Source organism: Sylvia atricapilla, chromosome 11, assembly GCF_009819655.1.
Source record: "Sylvia atricapilla isolate bSylAtr1 chromosome 11, bSylAtr1.pri, whole genome shotgun sequence".
Classification (NCBI taxonomy): domain Eukaryota; kingdom Metazoa; phylum Chordata; class Aves; order Passeriformes; family Sylviidae; genus Sylvia; species Sylvia atricapilla.
In genome coordinates, this window is record NC_089150.1 from 12691242 (window position 1) to 12712606 (window position 21365).

Sequence of the window (21365 nt, forward strand, 5' to 3'; positions counted from 1 at the left end):
CTTTACTGGCTTAAAGTTCTGGAGTTGGGAAATACAGTCTGCATAAGATAAGCTCCTTCTTGTCTTCTCATGTGGTAAATACACACAACCCCACCCTGTACTAACACTGGGAAGAGAAAACGCTGTGGTCACAAGCAATAAGTAAACACACAGTAGGGACTGTGTATCTTTAATACTGGTTATGCAAACAACCTTTCCTTTCCCCAGGAACGTTATGTGGCAAGCCTAATGCCTTTGCAGAAATGCATATCACCCTGGAAGGTAAGGAAGTATAATTTGAATGAGCTGGAAATTAGTAATTAGAGAAATTCGGGTCTGCTAATTTTTTTGTTTTCCTTTCCATAGAGTCCACCACAGCTGAGGCAGTTTAGCCAAGATGACTTCATGAAGACATTGGAAAAAGCAGGACCACAGCTCACCTCAGGTTTAAAGGGAGATTGGATAGGACTTTACAGGTAATTTCTTTCATCAGCATAAAAAATTATATAAAGTAAAACAGATCAGTAATATTAATGCTGTTTTTTCCTTAGGAAACTTACAATCAGGATTGATTTGAATAAGACTTTCTTTTACAATATATGCTTTAAAAGAAATTGATAGTGCTAAGCATACTTTACTTGATTAAATCTCTCTGCTAATGTTACAGGTTTCTGTAGATCAGTGTTGTTTGGGGTTTTACTTCTGGTTCTAGCTTGATTCCTCCTTCCAATCAAACACAAAGATAAAAATTAGGCTATTTCAAACTGAGCCTTGATTTCTTTTATCCTGAAATTCCCTAATCTTTGTGTTTCAGACACATGTTCTTTACATTCTTTTCTCAAGCCTTGTCTTAATTTTTAGAAGCACCTAATAATCTCTACTTTAGAATATTACATCTTTTTGAAAGTATATAGAGAAAGAGTTCTAATATCTTACTCAGTCTTAAATATAATTACATATGATGATGTAGAAAACACTGTTACCAAATTGTACTTAAAATATAAAATGTATTTTTCTTTGGTGTTTTACCAGGCATTTTTTGAAATCACCAAACTTTGATGGTTGGTTTAGGAGCCGGCAGAAAGAAATGACACAGAAGTTAGAGGCCCTTCATTTAGAAGCACTCTGTAATGAGGTTAGAAAAATGCGTGCTTACGATTATATTTATCATCTTGTAATAAAAATACATTCTCCCACGAGTCAGTTTTACTCCTGTTTTCATAGGCTGAGCATGAAATTGTTGACAGTTTTGTGAAAACTGATCTAGCAAAACATGATTTTGTTAAACAAGTACAAGCTAGAACTGACACAGCAAGAGAACAATATGAAATACATGTCATTTGTCATAACAACTGTCATAATTTGTAAAACCTATCTTTAGGTAGTACTTTTTGTTTTGTTGTGTATTTTAAAATAAAGTACACGCACCCATCCCCCCAACAAAACTTTCCCCTCTTACTTGGCAATATTATTTTATTCAGCTTCCATCCTTGGCATCCTTGACAACATATTTTCAGTTATGATATAGTTTGTAGCTTTAAAGGTCAAAATTCAGCTAATTCGATATTCTAATTGACAGATAATTAGATATATTTAATAAATAAGCCTACAGCTGATTCATAATAATGGAAAGCTTAGAAGTCAAGTCTGTTAATATGTAACAAAATGCCACATAACTATTCTCATGTTGTAAGATCCATTCCTTAATTAAGAAGCCATGGTGGGTATCAATATAATTTGCGTTGGAACAAGTGATAGAGAAAGGAATTGCAAGAGAAGATGCTGTACAGCCAGAGAGGGAATAGGAAGAACAAAACCAAAGTAAGGCAACACCACAGCTTTAAAACAAGCAAACAGAATTTCTCTGGTTATTTCTCAAAAGCCATTTGTTTTTATCCCTTGCCTTGTTGGTTCCCAAATGTAGCAAATCCAAACAGATTATTCAAATAAAGCAGATCAAATAATTTGCAGATCAGTTATACAACTTAGATTCTATCCAACAGTATTTGACATTAAGTTAATCAAAGAAAAGCAGATGTGTTACAAATTTATTACCGATTCTGCTCCTTTATTGTTTTTTATTTTGATCCACAAAAGAAATGTTTCTTTGTATGTGAACAAATGTCTTTCATAGGTGAGTCGTAAGGGGGTAGGGGAGCAGAACTTCCATAAGAAAATTCACTTGACTGTATCTTACAAGTTATCAACTGTGATCTCCTTTGATGCCCTAGAAACAGTAAGCACTGCCCTGAACTACCTTAATACTGCATTGTGCTGGCAGTTCTGATTCAGTAATCATTCACTGCCAACTTGCATTGTAGATGCTCTTTCTCAAACTAAGAAATCCTGTTTGGCAGGATTTTTTTACCCTTTAATTTATTTGTATTGTATTTGTGTGCAAGTTTGCTGCTATATGAAGTACTGGGCAAACATGCAAATAAAGCAGATTTTGCAGTTCACAGTAAAGACAGTGCATGAGTAAAATGAGGTTGGCAAATGGCATAAGAATAAGGAAAACACGCATTCTGAAAATAGGTATAGACCTCTTCCAAAAATTACATATGTAACCATAAATAATTAAATGCCTAACTTTTTGTATTTTAGAACTTGGTTTTCTGGTGTCAGAAACATACTGAGGTAGAAGCGGTGGATCTTGTCTTAAAATTAAAAAATAAACTGGTAAGTAACTGAATTGTACATGACTTAGCTATATAAAAGCATTATATAGTTGGTTTTGCAAGTACATGAATGAAAATATTCTTCATTATCTTGGTAGTTTAAAGAAAAAAAAAAAAAACAGTCAATTTCAGCCATGCCTGGAAAGTAATTTGGCTTCCCAATGTCATCCAGCTATGCTGGAAGCATTGTATTGCTGGGTTTTTTTTAATTAGTTGGAATTCTGTGACTGATCTGAATCCCCAGGGAAGAAGAAAACCTAATTTTGTTGTTATTTCTGAAAGTCCAAATCAGTGTTGTTCTCACTGTTATGTGGTTGCTGAGGAAACCTGCTGTTGTCCTAATTCCTACTCAGTGAGCAAATGAGGAATTAGTTTTCCAGATTTTCTAATATATTACTTTGATATTTCTTGAGGTAAACTTGCATTTTTAGTACAAATTATGGTTTTTTTGGTACCTTTGCAGCTGCAGGCTGACAGAGAACATCTTCCTCTGAAAACTGAGACGCTGAAAAAGCTGCAGACACATATCAATGATATTATACTGGCGCTGCCAGATGACTTACAGGACATCTTGCTCAAAACTGGCACAACATGATTTCTACTGGGCTTTTTTGGTGCAGAAGACCAAAAGGCAAGTAGTCTCACAGAGGACAGTGGCTTACCAAGTTTGGAACACAGCTCTAAACCAGTTCATTAACACTACAAATGGACTGTACTAATAGTACAGCCCACTGTATCATTTTCACTGTTTCTTCCACTTCAGTACCAATGCAACTAAAGGGATTCTTGTGTCTAATACATTTGAAATAAGTGCTCTTAAAGAATAATAATCTGTGGGCATATGAAGCTGTGCCACAATAGGACTACAGTGCAGTGCTGGCATTGCAGAATGTTCTCCCATTGGTGCTGCTATACCCAGTCCTACTCAGGGCAATATTGATCCTGTACTGTCCTGTTGATTTAGTATCTGATTATTTTTCTTTGTTTTTTTTTTTTACTTTTAGGTTTTAGCTAGTGGTAAGTCCAACTGACATGTTGGTGATTTGGCCAGAATGCCTTATAATTGAGGTATTTTACTGGTAAATCACAGGTTTTAAAACTGTTGCAGGAACAACTGAAATTATCAGTTCTGTTCTTAACTTTCTCCATTTTTCCTTCTTATCATCTTTCCAAAAGGATACTGATTTAGCATCTTTAAAGAAGAGAAGGCAGCTGACAAAAAATTCCTGAAGGGAAGTCTCTTCCACTCAATGTCACATATCAGGGTGCTCTTACATGCCTTAAAGTAATTATATACTAATTCTTGTTTTTAAACTGCTGACATCCAGGATTTCAACTGGATCACTCTTGTAAATGTAAGCATGCAGATTCATCACATGAAATAAACACTTTGGTGTTTAATAGGGATTTTAAAACTGGTGATTTCAGTAGAGTTAGCTGACACACAATCTGTTTCAGTTGGAGATCATACCAGTCAGCTCCTGTTATAATTTTAAACTTTATTATTTTTGACTTAGCCAGTCAGGTGTTTGAGGTGGTGATGAGGCTGGAGGGAGAAAATGTTGGCTTCAGCTGACAAAAGCCTCTGAACAGGTCAGACTGACAAAAAAAGATTGTAGCATGAAATTATTCTCAGTATGTGCATACAGCAGACATGCATAAAGAATAATTTCCTCTTGCATATTAAGCAACAAGAATGGGATGTTTTATCTTCTTGAACAAGTTTCAGTGGTATATAAGAACTCAGCTGCTCCAGGTGCAGTGTTCTACTTCAACCAGCTTCAAGTAGAGTAAACATAATGTTATAGTGTAATACAGCATATACTTTTGTATGTCAAGTGGATCACAGTTATTAAAAAAAACCACTCTGCTTTTAAGTGCTTGGACAGAATTTTTAAAATCTTGTGACATAATCCTGCTATAAGAATATGCTTTTGTATAACAGATATTTCATACCATCTTTCTAAAAATGTCTTATTTAGATATAAAGTGTCACAACAGTATTTTTATGAAAATAATGTATTTTAATACTGTTTTGTTTTGTATGCAATTACTACCAAAAGTTTAATGTATCTATTGTTACTTAAACTATACCACTTCAGCATTCATTGCTAACTTGCAATCTTTTTTTTTTGCACACCCTGATGAAAAGCATTTCTAATCCAGAAATTATTAAGTGGCCATTCATACCTTAAATTATCTTAACTATTTAACCTGGAGCACTGTGTTGCTTCTTGGAACCATGTAAACTGGTAACAACTATGATAACTAGCACAAGACTGCAAATACGTATTTTTTTAAACAAAAATAAAGAGTTTGATTTTTTATTTTTTTTTTCTTTGAAAGTTATGTGACCTAGATGATGGGTGTATTTGGTTTGCTTGGTTTTTCCCCTCTCCTGTGTAAGCAAAGCTGTTCAGCTTGCAAAGACCACTGCTTGATGAAGCTGTATCTCTGAGCTGACCAGAAATGCGATGGAGTGGTGGTGTAGTTTGATTATACATCATGGTGGAATATGACAGAGCTGCAGGATCCTCAGCAAAGCAAATGGCAGGGCCTGGATTCTAAAGCAAGTGTTTGGTAGACTGTACTCAAAGACAAGTGACTCAAAGAACTGGCATAGTGAAAGGTATCTATTAATGACCCAGATACACTAAGAATAGGCCAGCTTGGAGCTCCAGAAACTAACTATCCTCCAGCACAGGGAAGCTTAACTTTCCTAACCCCCAAAAAAGAAATGTGAATACTGAATGCTCTGAACAGAAGATAGGTAAGTGTTGGAAACCTAGAACTGGACTCCTTAGCTTACAGCTTCCTGACAGTTTTCATGGTTGATCAGGATCATATTAACAAACTAGGTTTAAGGTATGATTTATTTATTTTATAAAAATACAATTTTCCATCTTAATTTATACGGGGTTTTGGGTTCAGAAGAACATAATTCAGAATTAAAATAAGGTTTTCAACGTGATACCTAAGAGCAGTTGTGGGTGCCCCATCCGTGGAAGTGTTCAGGGTGGGGTTGTACAGGGCCTTGAGTACATAGTCTAGTGGAAGGTCCTTGTCATTCCACGTGGCAGGGGAGTGGAACCAGACGATCCAACCCTTCCACCTCAAACCATTTACTGATTCTAGGAAAAGAACAGCCTCAATTGTCTGGCTAATAGCCAGACATTAGAATCTGGTTCAGAATTACCGTAATAAAGATCACTAACGATGCTTTTCTTTAGTAAAGGATAAGTAAATGCCTTCTCTTGATAGAACACTGACCTGACTTCGTTCAGTTTTACTCCGCAGTTCGGTCCCTGTCTGGTGCTCCCCCGCCTGTAAACGGAGAGCGGTTCGGTGCCAGCGCTCCTCCTGCGCTGCAGCTCGGGGCCTCTGCGAGGGTCGGGGCAGGGGCAGAACGTGTGGCCCTGCTGTGCCCGGGTGCCTAAGAATCGCTGTCCTAGTGGATATAGATACCAAATTAATAATGGTATGGTAATATGTCACAGCGCTGCCTTGTGTTAGTTGGTTTCGGTTTGGTTCTTAGTTTGACGGGAGGGGTTGGTTTTGTGGTGGTTTTTTGGAGTTGTTTTTTTTGTTTGTTTGTTTTTTGTTTTTTTTTAATTAAATGTCCTTGTCGCCATCTGGTGCATTTGAAGCCTCTCGGAGGATCGCTTTCAGCAGTTTCTCTTCCTGCTGGCAGTGGAGCCTGCTGCCGGCGGCTGCGAGCGGCCTTACCGGGGCTGCCAGCTGACCCTGCGGCCAGGGCGGGGCCCCCCCGCACCCGGCGTGCCCCGCGTGCCCCGGAAGCTGCGGTGTCCCGGCGGGCGCGTCCGCCTACATCTCCCGTCGTGCCCCGCGGCGGCGGCAAATGAGCGCGGAGCCCAGAGCGGCGCAGCGCATGCCGGGAGCCGTAGTCTCTGCCTCGCCGGGGCCGTGTGGCGAAGGGCGGTGCCGCGGCCGGGGGATGTGGCGAGCGTGACGTGATCGTGTCCGCGTTGGAGCCGGGGCGGCCGCGGCGAGTGTGACGTGGCAGAGACCGAGCGAGGTCCCCGGTCACAGAGCAACCGCCGCCGCCGCCGGCCTCCCCTCGCGCGCGGAGGGATCCGTGCGCGCACAAGGGCCGGGCCGCGCTCCCTCCAAGCCTCCATCCCTCAGCGCTTCCCCGCCGCCGCCCAGCGCCGCCGGAGCCGCCATGGGCCTCACCATCTCCTCGCTCTTCTCGCGCCTCTTCGGCAAGAAGCAGATGCGCATCCTTATGGGTGAGGGCCACCGCGGAGCCCGGAGCCGCCGGGGCCGCGCAGCCGAGTCCCGCCGGCCGGGGGAGGGGAGGCCGCGGGCTGGGCCGCGGGTCACGGCGGGGGAATCGCCCTGTCCCGGGCTGTGAGCGCGGATACCGCGCTGTGCCCGTCCCATGGGCTGGGAGGGGAGGCACTGGGAGAGCGGCAGGAGAGGGAGGGGGTGCGGATCGGCTGTATTCGCCCTTCCTTTTCTCCCGCTGTGTGCCTGTTCCCTTCCCTGCCTCGCCTGCCGCCTCCCGCTGCCGCCGGGCACGGCGAGGCCGAGCCCCGTTCCCGCACCTGCGCCGGGCCGCGCGCCGAACAAAGATGGAATTGCGGCTGGGCAGGGCCCGTGTCCCCGGGCCCGGGGCCGAGCGAGCCCCGCGGCCCGGCCGTGCCCTCCTGCCCGGCACTGCGGCTCCGCGAGCAGGATGTGACAAAGCCGGGTGTGTGCAACAGCAGGGACGTAAGAACTGCCGTATAATGGCCGATTTTCGGTAGCTGTAGGGAGCTGTAGTGTCTCTATCCTGACTCTTGTGAAAGGGCGTTTCGATATAGCCTCTGTGGGCATTAATTTTGTGCCTCGTGTACAAGCCGATAAAACCGTCTCGGCAGCTCTTACAGTGCTTGCTTAATCTTACTGTCTCCCCCTTCATTATTTATTTTTAATATCCATTTATTTTGAAATTATTTGTTCCCTTGATACGGACTGTGTAGGAGTTGAAGCCAGTGGCTCTTGAAGATTCTCACTTTCAGATTATAGTTCAAAAGGTCAGCACATACTGCATTGGTATTTCCTCCTCCGCTTTGAGTTCTTCCCTGCCTTCTTCCACCCACCTACCCACCTCTGCAAGCTTTATGTACAAACAGTTCTTACCCTCTAAATTTTTCTCAAATTCTGTTACCAAAGTGAATGGAATTTAGTTCATGGCCATTGACTGAAGTAGCTTGTCCTAAGGAACTATATGAAGAGCCCATTTGGATATAGCCAGCAAGGGGAGTGGGTTCTAACTGTGAAACTTCCTGGCCCACACCCATCCCTAATGCTGCCTGGATATGCACAGCAGACACAGTGCAGCTTTTTAAAATTATAATCTCTCGGGTTCTCCTTATATTTTGTGTTGGCGAAGTTCATTATTGCATACCCAAGATTTTTTTATTGTGTCTTATCTGTTTGAAATTAGAGACTTTCCATGCGTTTCAAAACAATTTAAGTAATTTTAGTCTTCAGGACAACTTAGTACGTGTTTGGTTTCAAGGAGGTGGTTTGGTTGTCTCCCTAACAGCCAGACTCTTCATATGACTCCTAAGGAATGAAGTCAAGTCTTCAAGTGAGCTTGACTGTAGGATGTAGGATGAGACACTGTGGTATTTGTAGTTCTGTTACTTCTTGTAAAGTACTGAAAACAGGAAAGTGATGTCACACAGATCTAAACTGCTTGCAAGGCTCTTCACTGGTAGGAAATCAGGTCGAATTTAGGTTAGAGATGACTTTGAAAGTGCACTTTCTAGCAGTTGGTTCAAATGAATTTATTTTTGTATTTCTTAAGCATTTTTATTTTAGGGCCTTGTATTAAAGTGCAAGGCTGGATCAGGGCACAGGACAGCGCTGTATTTGTTAGGTAGTATAGGAGAGTAGAACTTGGGATATGTTGTGGTGACAGTGTGTTGTAGGACAAAAACTGGAAGTTTAGAAGCAGAATGTTTTCACTGAATATGACATAATTTGTGTATAAGTGTAGCACTAAAAATAATCTCTTCATGGTATTCTACACTGTGTATCAGCACTGTGAGGAGAGATGTCTGAATTAATACTGGGATAGAATTAAAAAATTTCCTCAAGGTTATAATGTTCAGTGTATTGAAAATGGCCAAACATTTAAATTTCCATATGTAGAACACCAACTGAGAAATAACTTTATGGGGTAGAGTACTTATGGGAAAATTATTACATGAGTTGATATCAACAGATAATTAATTTATAAGTCTAACTTCCTTTTCACAGCTTTCTTCTGTTTCTGAAGACTTTGAAGATAAATTAGAATTAATTTAGCTCCTAAAACAGATTTTGAGTTCTGCAGAATTTGAGTATTTCTCATCAGGGTCTATTACCAACAGCACTCACTTATTTTTTATGTTCTCAAATTCCATTTATGATAAGAAGTGGACAATTAATGTTATACTGTTACTGAAACTTTGTTTTTTTAAAAAATACACTTGTATAAGTAAGTATTTTTCAAAAACATTAAGTTACTATTTGGAAGAAATGCATGAAAAGAAGATTAGTGCATTTTCTTTATAAATAGGCATAACATGAGGGAAAAGAAAGAACTGTGGGATAAGGCTGAATGTTTCAAAGTCAGATTAGGCAACTGGGGCATTAAGAGTAGAAACACTGAGTCCTAACTCTGCATGTACCTGTCTGTGAAACTCTTCACTAGTGGTTTTTTTGTCCTTGAAAGAAAAGATACTGATTTACTGTGCACCTTTCAGTACCATAATTTAGTGTTCTGTGTCTTGGTGTAGCTGTGCAAGTGTTAACTGACATAGTAACTACTCAGGACCTTCCAATGCAAAGGTAATTATTAAATACACTGGGTGGAAAATGTCAGATTCTTTGGAAATTCTGTCACTGTAACAGATCATAATAATTTAGCTGGTTTTTAATTTGGGCAGGTGGTGTTTTACACAACTGTTGGTCTGCATGCTCTTGGCTTTCTATAGTTTTTATGGAGTTTTGTGCTGTGATAACAGAGGGAGCTTGATCCTCAGCACCAGCCATCCGAGTAGGAAGTTGGTTAATGAAGGAAGTGACGTGGTCAGGGATGATGTTCCTAGGGACAAGTGAACTACAGGCTTGAGATTTAGAAACACAACTGATAGGCTGTGAATAAAACACTCTTGAAGAGGAGTAAAGGGCTTACAACTACAGTGGTTTTAGCAGCACCTGAAAGCATTGTAGGTATTTTTTCTCCAGCTAGAGGAAGAGAATGTTTGATTCAGTTTAAAGGTGAATGGTTGCAAGTACAGGTCTTCAAGTCTACAAGTGCTTCTCATTTGTACTTTATTGTAATCTTGGTGCTTTGCAGTACAATTGCTTAACGTTATACCCTTCATTGAGTCTCTTACACCTTGGTCTTGAAAATGGTCAGCCAGGCAGTAGAATCAGAGAAAATGTACAATTGGAAATTTACTTTGGGGGTTTAAGATGTGGCTTTTAATCTTGGTGAAGTTTATGACGTGGCAGTAGCTCATTTACTGAGACACATGTAGTGTTTCAGTTCAAATGTGAACGTGTTTAGTCTTGGATTACTAAAAGCAATAGTTACACTTCCTACTCAAAAGATTAAATATGATTTAGTGCTCTGAAATTTTTTTAAAGGGTGGTAAATTGCAAATTGGAGTAAGAAATATGAATGGAGGCTATGCTTTTCATTACTCACTTCTTTAGACTTTATAACATCTGCAGTTTGGCCAAAAGAGGTGGGTTTTGCAAATAGGGTCACGGGGGGTTTGCATAAGGTCCTTCCCTCAGTTAAGCTCCTGCCTTAAGTGTGAAGTCAGAAGGAGAAAATACATACCCATAACCCCATAACTCAGCCTGACTCAGTGCAAAGTCCAACAGCTTAATCAAGAGTTGTGGCTAAGAGTGGATTTAGGCAAAGTCTGGGCTTTGTGCTTGCATAGGCACTGTAGCCTTCTTCCAGCACCACTGAGATGCACAAGGATAGAGTGGGTAACTGGGGCAATACTCTCATAATATAGCAAGTAGTTTAAAATTCTTGACTAGTTTCTAATTTCTTAACTCTGAGTCATGACTTCAAATGGATCTCAATACTCTGTGTATATTCTTTGTCTTTATCTGGGATGATAGTATAAACTCAAATACACTCAAACAGTTTGTGTAGACAATGGCATCTTTCTTACATTGTGAATTGTAACAGATCTTGTTAGTGTCTGTTATATTGGTAACGGAGTAGTTTTTCTGGTGGAGAGCAATTAGAGAAGAGTTTTGAGTAGTAGTTGTAACTCTAATTGGTTCTAAATTATCTTATTATTAATATTCTGGGAAAAAAACCCTTTCATATCATGTACAGGCATTATATGTTCTTATGAAGATCTATGCATCCTACAAGTGCTTACTTGAGGTTGAGCTGTGTGAAAATAGTGTTGGGCTTCAAGCATTGTGCTGTTAAATAGATTGATTTTCAGCATAAGCGGAGTATTTGAGTATTTGAAGTTTCATGACTTCCAAGTTCATGTGTAACTTCTACTGCACCTTGGCTTTTTTTGTTCATGTTTGTATGTGGTTCTGAAGGAGACCAACAATTAAACAATAGCAAACTCAAACCCCTTAAATTTCATTTTGAGCATTTTGGGAGTCAAGGAGCTTTGGGGTTGATGGTAGATCCTACCCCACCAGCTTTCTTTCATGCTGTCACGACATTAAGAATTAAAACAATTTTATTTTTTTTTTTAACATGCAGTGCCATTACCAAAGAAACTGCATTGGTATGTTTAATCCTGTGCACACTATTAGAATATGGGACAATTATAGATAGGTTTTTTTTAAATTAGTTTGCTGCAACAGCAGCAAGTCTGTGTCTTGAGAAAAATTAGGTTTTTCAAGAGTTTGGTTTCATTCTGAATGAGCAGGTAATTTTGAATCCTGTTTTTTTGGTGGATTTGTTGTTTTTTTTTTTTTTTTGCAATGCTAAGGAAACAGTTGTATTATTAATAGGCAAGTCACCAAACCACTTAGCTTAATATATTGCAGTTGCAGAGTAGGAAGTGAACTCAGAATGCTTAAGAATGTGTGTTATCCTTATAAAATGAGGATTGCATTTGGTTTCTTGCAAAAATGTTCATTAATTCTTTTGATGGAGATATTTTTGTTTGGGCAAAATGTTACTGACAAAAGACAGACATTTTGTGCTGTGGTGTTTAGTACCTGCTGTTTATGGAGGTGCTTGTGTGCTAGGTATTGGGTTCTAATGTAAAGAAATCTATTTTGAGTTACATTAATGTATTCTAAAATGCTTAACAATAAGCAGTTTCACAAAGAGTTCTAGAAAACTACAGTGTATGCTTGCAGTGTTGGTGGTATGTCTAAAATAATGTCTTTTAGGCTTAATTTTATTTTATTTCTGAAGGATCCCGTATTTACCACATAGCTTACACTGAAAAACAGCAAGCTTAAGTTTTGTTCTAGAAAGAGAAGAGCAAATTTAGGTGCAGAAGGTCTTCTGTAGTGACCAACAGCCATTAGAAGGAGACTCCTGATGGAAGCACCCTAGTGGATCCCACTGTATGGAAATGATATCCTGATGAAGACTACAGCCCTTGTAGTATATGTGGAGGGATGATGAAAGATCCCTGATGTGTGTGGTTTTGTCAGTGCTAAAGAAATGTTTTAGCAAAGGGAGGTGAGGCTGGAATAAGGGACAAGAAGTGTCTTTCATGTATAGTTCTGTTGGTCTGTGTGCCTGTGAATCTGAGCTTTGCAGGAGGATGAGTAAGTGAGGCCTTCCCCAGCTCAGTGAAGTAACAAATGTGTGATCAGTTGGAAACGGCGTGGTGCTTGTAGGTTATTGCTAGGCTTTTAAAATCTTCCTGATTTACACAGAAGAAACCTCCGGTGTGAATGATAAAGCTTAATTAATACAAATACTAGGAAGATTCCTAGAAACTTGTGAGCCTGTATGTTGTGAATGAAAGCATCTTACTGAGCTTTTCTTCATGACCTGTTCTCTCTCAGTGCTGGGTAGAGGAGATGGGGAAAAACATACAGTAGTTTTTCAGCAATGAGTTAAGAGTGTTTAAAAAGCTGTTCTCAATTAAAAAACTCCCAGTATTCTGCATGTAAAATTACATGTTTTTAAATTAGCAGGTTGTAGTTCAGTTTGTGAACTAAAGCAATTTTTCTTTCCTTCTAGTTGGTTTGGATGCTGCTGGTAAGACAACCATTCTTTATAAACTGAAACTAGGAGAAATTGTCACCACAATTCCCACTATTGGTAAGATCACCAGTTCGTATATCTTTATTCTTGTTATTCTAAACCTGACAGGCCTCTGAAGGGTGCAGGGATTTGCTGTCTTTGCTGTTAGAATAAGAATCAAGACAAAAATGAACTGTCTGGTACTGCCATAACATAACTGTCAGACCAAGGAGGCATCCAGACCAGAATCCAGCCACTGACTGTGGCCAGTAGCAGATGCACAGGAGAATAGGAGCCAGGTGGGTAGCACCACTTACCCCAAACACCATGAGCCTCACAGTTTGTGGCTGAAAGATTTGGTCAGACACTTGGACTTGGATTTAAGTGGTTCATGTTTTTTCCCCCTTCCGTCAATTTTCTTCGTGATTTACCAGTTCAGTGTTGATCAGCCATTTTATACATATTTGGGAGAAGTGTATCTTAGGAAGTATCTGTCTTTAATATGGTTATAATTATGTTTTAACACTTAAAATAACTATTTCTAAATACTAAACCTCTTTGATTTTTAGGTTTTAATGTGGAGACGGTAGAATATAAAAACATTTGTTTCACAGTTTGGGATGTTGGTGGTCAAGATAAAATTAGACCTCTTTGGAGGCATTATTTCCAAAACACACAGGTAAGAGTACTCAGATGGCAAAAGTTAAGACCTATTTTGTAAAGCCTCATTGTGTTTTGTAGAGTACATATGAAAAGTTGTTTTTTTCTTTCAGAAAGGCTCTGCACTGCTTCTTGCAACTTCTGAGGGTACCCAGATTTTATTCTAGTTGAAGCTAGTTTGTTCCCCTGAAGGTTTCAAGCCTAGTTGTGAGTGTAGCCTTTCAAAGATCAACTCCTTTAGTATCTACTCGTGTTCTGTAATGTGCCAGAACAACTGGTTTGTTGTGAGAAACTCTTAAAATACACGGCTTTTACTATGCTAAACCAGTGGTTTTAGTGAGCCAAGCATTTAACACATGGTAAAAGATCTTGTTACCAGTTGCTTGAAAACTGCCAACTTCACACTGATGTGACTGCAGTTGGTTTTTGGGACATAAATGTGATACCTTTGGCTCACAAGTAGTGAGATAAGTTGGTTATTAATATCATACCACTTCTGGAGTGAGTTTGTTTGGGTGTTTTTTGTGTTGAATATAGAATTGTTTCCATGATACTTCTGAGCAGCGTGACACATGTTATTGGTGCAGAAAAATACAGAGGTGTGGATTGATAAAGGGACCTTCTGCCACCAAACTGTTGTGATAGAGTAATACTTAACTGCAGTTCCTTATTACCATCCTGTTACTAAATCTTTCTAAAAATATTTCTCTTTCCTTGAAGAGAGTGATAAAAGCAAGGTTTTCAGATGGAAAAGTTAAGAGTAAATTGTGTAAGAAGATCACTTGAATAACAGAAATGCCATTAGAAGTATTGCTTGATACAAACTTTTTAAAACAAATTTAGGCATTACTTATAGGGTGTGGGTTTTTTCCATGAAATATGAGGTGGTGAAGCACTTGTGATTTTCAATACAGTGAGAGAAAGGGGAGAGGGAAGAGGTAGTTTGTGTAATTTCACTGGATTTTCTTCCCCTAACTTTATTTTGAAGTTGAAACTTAGGTAGTTGTTCAGACACACATTGTGCATTGTTTAAACAGATATTTCTGTTAAATTTGTCCCCTTTCTTAGGTAAGTAATCACAATATTCTGTATATATGTTGTGGCAGTTTTAAAATAGTGCTGCACATTTACGTTGTTTTTTTCCAAATCTGTTTAACTTTCTACAGGGCCTCATTTTTGTGGTAGACAGCAATGACAGAGAGAGAATCCAGGAAGCAGCAGAAGAGCTGCAGAAAATGGTAAGTATCAACATCTTCTGAAGTATCATTATTAGACTGACTTGTCCTATTTTTGGATGTTTGTCAGGTTCCCTAAGAGATTTAGGATTTTTAAGTTTTAGGGAGTCTGTACAGTGTGTATTGTATTCAGCTGGTAATTCTGGGTCACATAGTGCACCGAGTTGTAATTTTCACTCTCTAGAGAACTAATAAAGAACCTTTCATTCATGAAACATTGATAGAAATGCAGCAGAAAACGAGTTGTGCAATAACAGATTGGTGCTAGAGAATATTTTGTCAGCAGGGTGCCCATAAATTTAAACTTTTTTAAATTGAAAGATGGCTTCCTTTGCAGGAGTTCTGTTGTATGCTAGTTAAATATCACTATGTACTCAAATACAAAATTTCACTTCAGGAGCAAGAATGAAAATGTTTACAACCCTTAAATCAGTATTTAGATTTTTTTAGTGTTTGTTGAAGTAACACTGATATACTTAACTGAGTCAATTTAATAATATGCCTGTTTTTTCTGTTAGCTTCAGGAGGATGAGCTGAGAGATGCAGTGCTGCTTCTGTTTGCAAACAAACAGGATCTGCCAAATGCCATGGCAATCAGTGAAATGACAGATAAACTAGGCCTTCAGTCTCTGCGTAACAGAACTGTAAGTGCGAAACTTTCTGACGGCTGAACTCTTGTCTCTATTATATATCATAAATATAAAGTTCCTCTAAGGGAAAAGGGTAGATTTCCCCTCTTTCTGTAGAAAGATGCACACACCTGCTGTTAAACTTTATAACGCATAATTCAGGTTCTCGTTCAAAATAAGTGATTTAGGAGTACAATCCAGTGTTACAGGTGTTTAGATTCTCACCTTTTTCTGAAAACATACAAACACCCCAATCTGTCATTGAAATACAGACATCCAGCATTTCACAAAGCTTGTGATGGGCTTTCCTGTTTATTCAGTATTCTGGGAGAACAAATGCATTCTGCATTCCCACCTCCAGGAGGAAATTACATAGCTTCTGAAGCATTAGATTCTGTCTGCTCAGGCTTCAGAGACACAGACTTGCTTCACATTGCCCATCCCACCTTTTGTGATCTGAGTGTCTCTGTTGACACACTAAGATCCTGACCCATGGAAGCTATTTCAGAGGTCCATTCATGTAGATAATTCCATGTTCACCTCCTGAAGAGCAGTCTTTCAGAGACAAGAAGTAGTTTTCAGCATGTAAACCAAATACAAGTTCTGTATTTGTTTCTTGATGCCTTAAACTCTGTTGTAGCCTTTACTAGGCCAATGCTTGAGTTTCTGGATAATATCTGAACCTCCTTTACAGTACAAGTACTTCTCAAAATTTTTAAAAATACTGTTTGTTCAGTCTTGACTCTATTTACAGCACAAAACTGTATTTAAAGAACACTGTTATAACACACAATTATAACAACGCTAAAGAGTGTCACGTAGTTTCATAACTTAGCTTGCATTTTGCCAATATTTAAATGTAATTTTTGTGTTCTACATTAACAGTGGTATGTCCAGGCTACCTGTGCTACGCAAGGAACTGGTCTGTATGAGGGACTTGACTGGCTGTCAAATGAACTCTCAAAACGCTAATTCCAACTGGATTACTCTTTCACCAGGGACATGTTTGATATAAGTGGTCTAGGCTTGTTACAACAAAATTAGTTTGCATCTTGGTTATTACAGTATCTGGAACTGATATTTGGGCAGGATATTACAGCGTTTCAACTTGTTTTGTTGCCAATTATTCTTTACCAAGCTACATGTTGCAAAGGTAGCAATATGCTTGGGTAAAAATCTCCTTAACTTGGAAAAAGTGTATCTTCTGATTTTATTCCCCTTGTTAGCCTAAATGCCTGAATATAGTTATTGTGACATCTTTAAGATCTGTTTTGAATACTCTTTGAGCCCCAATAAATTAATGTTTTAATTTTTTTTCTCCCCGCTACTCTTAGTTTACTGATGCCCTTTTTCATTCCTCAGACAGTCTGCTGATTTAAAAATGTAGCATTCCATATGTATTTATTTCTCTCCCTTGCCAAAATGATTTCCTAATACTGCTTGTTCCAAGCCAAGGAAATGCTCTAAAACACTATACAAATCTACTGCACTGAGGAACATTTTGTTAATCCTTGGGTTCTGTCGGCCCAACTTGCCTTTGTGTGAATTGGATTTGATGGGTAGAATAGTTCTGTGCTGGTTGCTAAGAGCTCATATTGAGGTTGTTTTTAATATTCAGCAGATTGTCTTCCTTTATATTGTATCTTTTTTTATGTTGCATGTTGCTTTTTGGTATCAGCCTGACTATTTTTGCCCAGTGTATAATAGTTCTGCTGAAGTTTTACTGTTTGTTGGTGAACATATCTTCATAAGGAAATTTTGGAAAATTCAGCAAACTCAATGGATTAGTTTCTTCATAACCCACTTGGAATTATTCCTAATAAAATGATAAAATGTATAGTTCTGTGTATGCTCTTCTTGATTCCTGAAATAGTTGAATGCAAATTATCACTTTCTCCATATACTGAGCTTTCCTGCAGCTTGAATATGAACACCAGTCTTAGATTTTCACTTGTTTGGAACTGTGTGGAGTGAGACATGGAAGGGAGGCAACCAAGTTGTATACAGTGCAGTAGAGTAGTTGTCATCGGGGCTTACATAATTCTGTAATGTCTTTTGAAGATGTAAATCTAAAATTGCTTTCAAGATGTCCAGTTATGAAAATACTAACAGTTAAAAATTGTAATAAAACAGATTTGAACTGCCTGAAAACCATGCATGTCTGTTTCATAGTTTTATCTACATGTCAAAATCTACATGGGTCCCAGCAGGAGAGTCACACATTCTTTTGGTGGCGTAAATTAACACATGTTTTGAGGCTGCTACTTATGGGTAGTTTAGAATCTATTTTACTGCTGCCTGTCTGCTGTATAGAAGCAAATATTGCTCAACCCTCCAACTAAAATGTGCTGTCCTATTGATTGGGTGCCTTTAGGACCCCAAAGCAGTTCCAGGCTAAGTGCTTCTCGTTTTCCACCTGGGTCTGGTTACCCTTGCTACAAGAAATCCCAGTGACAAGGTCTGGTAAACTAAAGCTAGTTTTGGTTCAGAACATCCTCCTGGGCAGCTGCTCTAAGTGAGGTTTATGTTCTTAGGAGGTGCTGTTACTGTGAGCACAGCTAAGCAGGGACCATTACAGAAGTTTTGAATACAGTCCTTAAATGTCTTCAATATGTAACAGAAACTCAAGAGACAGTGTAAGGTGAGAAGAGTTTTGCCTGCATCTTTAATGAATTGCTGATTCATTACTAACCAAAGCTGATATACCCATACCTTTGATCAGTAGCTGTTGATGTGCACATTTCTAGCAATGCAGTTCCTTGAATTAAACCGTAAAAGGTACACCTTGTTCAGAGGAGACAGCTTGTCCCTAATACAAGTTGTTTTTTGTAGTCCCAGTAGGTTAAAAAAACCACAGTTGGAGGTAGTATTTAAATGAAACAGTAGATACTTAAATTAGGCCTATTACCATAAAGGAAACATTCTGCTTGGTAGAGAGTTAATTATTTAAATGAGTAAGTATTCAGGCTTAGGTGAGCTCTGTTGAGCCACTGTGCTTTTCAGCTGCAGCATGTGTATACAAAGTTCATATTTCAGAGTCATCATGTTTAGGATTTTGTATCAGTAGGTGTAATTCTGCTATAAAATGAATAAATAATTTCGCAAACTCCAAGTAACAAAGATCTTGAGCCTCATTTAAGAGTGATGGATGAGGGTTAAGGCTACAGCTTGCACTGAAATCCAATAAGACAAAGTCAATGTTGGATGTCAGTAACAATGTACAGTACAGCCCTGTTCTTCAGAGGAAGATGAAATTCCCATGAACATCCAGTTTTCTCATGTCTAATAAGAGTTTAGGTACTAATATGATTTGTCATTTCCCTATCAGAAGTCAAATACTTGAAGTGAGTTGCTGTCCCCAAAGTTCAAAATCTTGGACAGGCATGAGACTGCTAAAAATGTTTCTCATTCACTGTAGTGACAGGAAATCCTGAGTTCCTGTAGCTGAAATTTCTCTTTGTATACATTAACTTCTGTATTCAAAGAAATGAGTGAATTGTACTGCACTAGGGAGTTAGTGACATAGTAACATAGTAACTATGTAGTAGTAACAAAACTGAAAAGTTTAAGGCTTTTCCTCTTATTAGGTAGGAGTCGGAAGACTTGAAACAATTTCCTTTCTATGCCAAGAATATGAGAAACAAGGCAACTGCACAATTAATTTGACGTGTTGAAAGCTCTGATGCTTTAGCACACTGGATATTTTTCCCCTTGGTTTTTTCACACCATTTTTCTCCTCCCTTTTCTTCATCCTCTCAATCATATTTGGCATCCTTGTTGCTTTATCATGATACATAGAGGTACTTTACTTAATGCTTGAATGATACCTTTCAAAAATAGCAATGATACAAGAGATGTGCAAGAATTCAAGTACTGTCCCAGGAGGATAAGAGACCCCTTTGTCTGGAACAGATATGGTCAGGGGAAAGAATTACAGGAGTTCCAAGTTGTCAAACCAGTCTAAAGGATCTGGCAGAATTTGGTTGATTTTGTACATATCAAGTACACAGGTGAACATTTCACAGTACCCAGAGCCTAAAAATGAGCCAAGTCTGCTGCCTTCAGGTCAGTGTTTGAGTGCCCTTAGTTCTGTTACGTTCTTGTGAGTGGTGGGTTTGTCCACAGCAGGAACCACTATGAGAGAAGAAACTTGTCTGTCCTGAGAGAACAGCTAGGCAGAAGGCAGCACTCTTCTCTTGTGTTTAATGAATCAGAGATGGGAAACAGAAGTACAAGGCAAAGAGATTTTCCTTTTTCCTTAACAGGTGGTCTGGGAAAGTAGAGTAAGAAAACCAAAGAAATCCCACACACATTTTACAAAGATGCAAGGAAATCCTACCCATTTTTTTGTTGTGAAGAACATGGAGCTTTCCAGTTGCTGGATGAGGAACAAGTATAGGTGAATTCAGGTTTATGAAATAAAATGGAGACAAATTGAATGGGACTTGTACAAATGTGGGTTCTGGATGTGATTTAGAGAGGAAGAATTAATTGCTGGGCAAGGTCCAGAGGTGTAGGAGGAGCCAAAATGGGAGTTTAATTCAATGTATATGCAGTAGGAAGCACCATCTGTTACCTTACAGGGATGTAAATACAGCTTGGGAGCATGGGGGCTCTGGGCCAAAGGTATACTTAAGGGTTCTTTTACCCCAAAAAACTCGGATTTTTTTAAACTGTGCCTTTCCTAATCTAGATGCTAGGGCTACATGCTCATTCCAGACATGTGACAGGTTCCTGACACATTACTGGCAATCAGCCTCTGCTGCTGCAGTTTCCTAGTTAAATGGAGGATACTGAGCCTGGAGATTCCCCAGCATCAGCTCATGGGGCTGAATTTCTCATAAACATAGTGGAGGATTATCTGCCACCTGCAAGGGCCTGGTCCAGTGCCGTGTTTGTCCTCACCACTTGCTTCCTGCAGATTCCAGCCTCCCTGTGCACTCCCTGTCCCCGGTCTGCAGGGAGACAGAGGCAGCAGCCCAAGTGCCAGCACAGCAAGCGGGAGGCAGCTGCTGTTTCTCAGAAGGGAGGCAGAGCACCAGGCAAGTCCGTTTTCTGAGCAGCTCCATCTTCTGGTTCCAGGGACAAGTTACAGATTTTTAATGTTCTGGATTTGGAAAAGACTCAGTGTAATGGAATGGTACTTAAAAATGAGGAAAAGAATGTTCTTTCAAGTTATACGTGGAGCTCAGTTAGCCTGTGTAATACAGTCTCACTTCCAAACTTCACAGTATCAGTCTTACTGTTCTGAGTGACTGACACCATTCTCTTGCCAGCCCACAAGCCTGCATTACTCAGTGGAATTTAGGGGTTTTCCCCCTTTGTTTTCAGAACTGGCAAGTTGTAGGCCTCTATTTTTCTGACTCAGCTGTAATGCACTGATTTTCAGTGTTTTCCCTGGTGTTGATACTGAAATTTTTTCTTGAACAGATCTTCCAGTTAATTTTTCTGCCCTTTAAGATACTACATGCTTGCAAATGTTTACATCTTCAGGTGTGTTCCCTCATTTACTAAGTCAGTAAAAATTATTTGCCCAGATAGGGAGTTTACAGCTTTCATTCTGTTTGCAAGATTTTTTCCTCACACCTGTATCTTGATATTATGAATCAACAATACTTTTATTATTAACTTTGCGATCTAGGAGAGTACAGATACCAACTCACGCAAGACTGAGTTAGACATTATTATTTAGACTTACAAAAAAACTGATCAAAGATCCACCCAAATCTTTTAGGGTCCAGTTTTTCAGGTGGAGCCCATCACTACTGCTGTGATCTAACATCTTCATTGCCACATTCCATTTTGTATCCAAAGGTGCTTAACTACTATATGGCTTAGCTGAAGTGCTGACTTAACAAGGAATCTGTGGGTTTACATATAGCCTGGCAAAGCTGTTGGAATAAATGAGCACCATTTCATTGAGGTCTTTGTTATGTTTTAGGGTGGATCTGATGGAGCAGGTAAAGTCCTCCTTCAA

The 21365-nt window shown here is 39.3% G+C and overlaps 2 protein-coding genes across 10 annotated transcripts in view; both read left to right on the plus strand.

The window, feature by feature from the left end:
• Positions 1 to 4982, plus strand: part of DENND6A (DENN domain containing 6A) — a 28310-nt gene extending 23328 nt beyond the window's left edge. For all 8 annotated transcript variants that reach the window (XM_066326720.1, XM_066326719.1, XM_066326723.1 and 5 more), the window contains 5 exons: positions 208 to 261; positions 346 to 455; positions 1012 to 1114; positions 2584 to 2658; positions 3121 to 4982. In XM_066326720.1, coding sequence (XP_066182817.1) covers positions 208 to 261; positions 346 to 455; positions 1012 to 1114; positions 2584 to 2658; positions 3121 to 3252 — 474 coding nt within the window. In that variant the 3' untranslated portion in view covers positions 3253 to 4982. The remainder of the gene's footprint in view (positions 1 to 207; positions 262 to 345; positions 456 to 1011; positions 1115 to 2583; positions 2659 to 3120) is intronic.
• Positions 3158 to 17225, plus strand: ARF4 (ADP ribosylation factor 4). Of its 2 annotated transcripts, none has more exons than XM_066326729.1 (6): positions 3158 to 3288; positions 12862 to 12942; positions 13434 to 13543; positions 14691 to 14762; positions 15278 to 15403; positions 16274 to 17225. In XM_066326729.1, exons 1-6 carry the CDS (start codon positions 3249 to 3251, stop codon positions 16358 to 16360), a joined length of 516 nt encoding a protein of 171 aa, XP_066182826.1. In that variant the 5' UTR covers positions 3158 to 3248; the 3' UTR covers positions 16361 to 17225. The 2 variants fall into 2 exon arrangements, with proteins under 2 accessions (XP_066182826.1, XP_066182825.1); XM_066326728.1 differs by lacking the exon at positions 3158 to 3288 and adding an exon at positions 6579 to 6907.
• The last annotated feature ends 4140 nt before the right edge of the window (positions 17226 to 21365 follow it).

What these genes read in the sequence shown, in the direction of transcription:
- ARF4 (XM_066326728.1), top strand. Translation starts at nt 6,841, where the DNA reads ATGGGCCTCACCATCTCCTCGCTCTTCTCGCGCCTCTTCGGCAAGAAG. An exon ending in GCAGATGCGCATCCTTATGG is followed by an intron (nt 6,908 to 12,861) that starts GTGAGGGCCACC and finishes CTTTCCTTCTAG; the next exon opens with TTGGTTTGGATGCTGCTGGT. An exon ending in ATTATTTCCAAAACACACAG is followed by an intron (nt 13,544 to 14,690) that starts GTAAGAGTACTC and finishes AACTTTCTACAG; the next exon opens with GGCCTCATTTTTGTGGTAGA.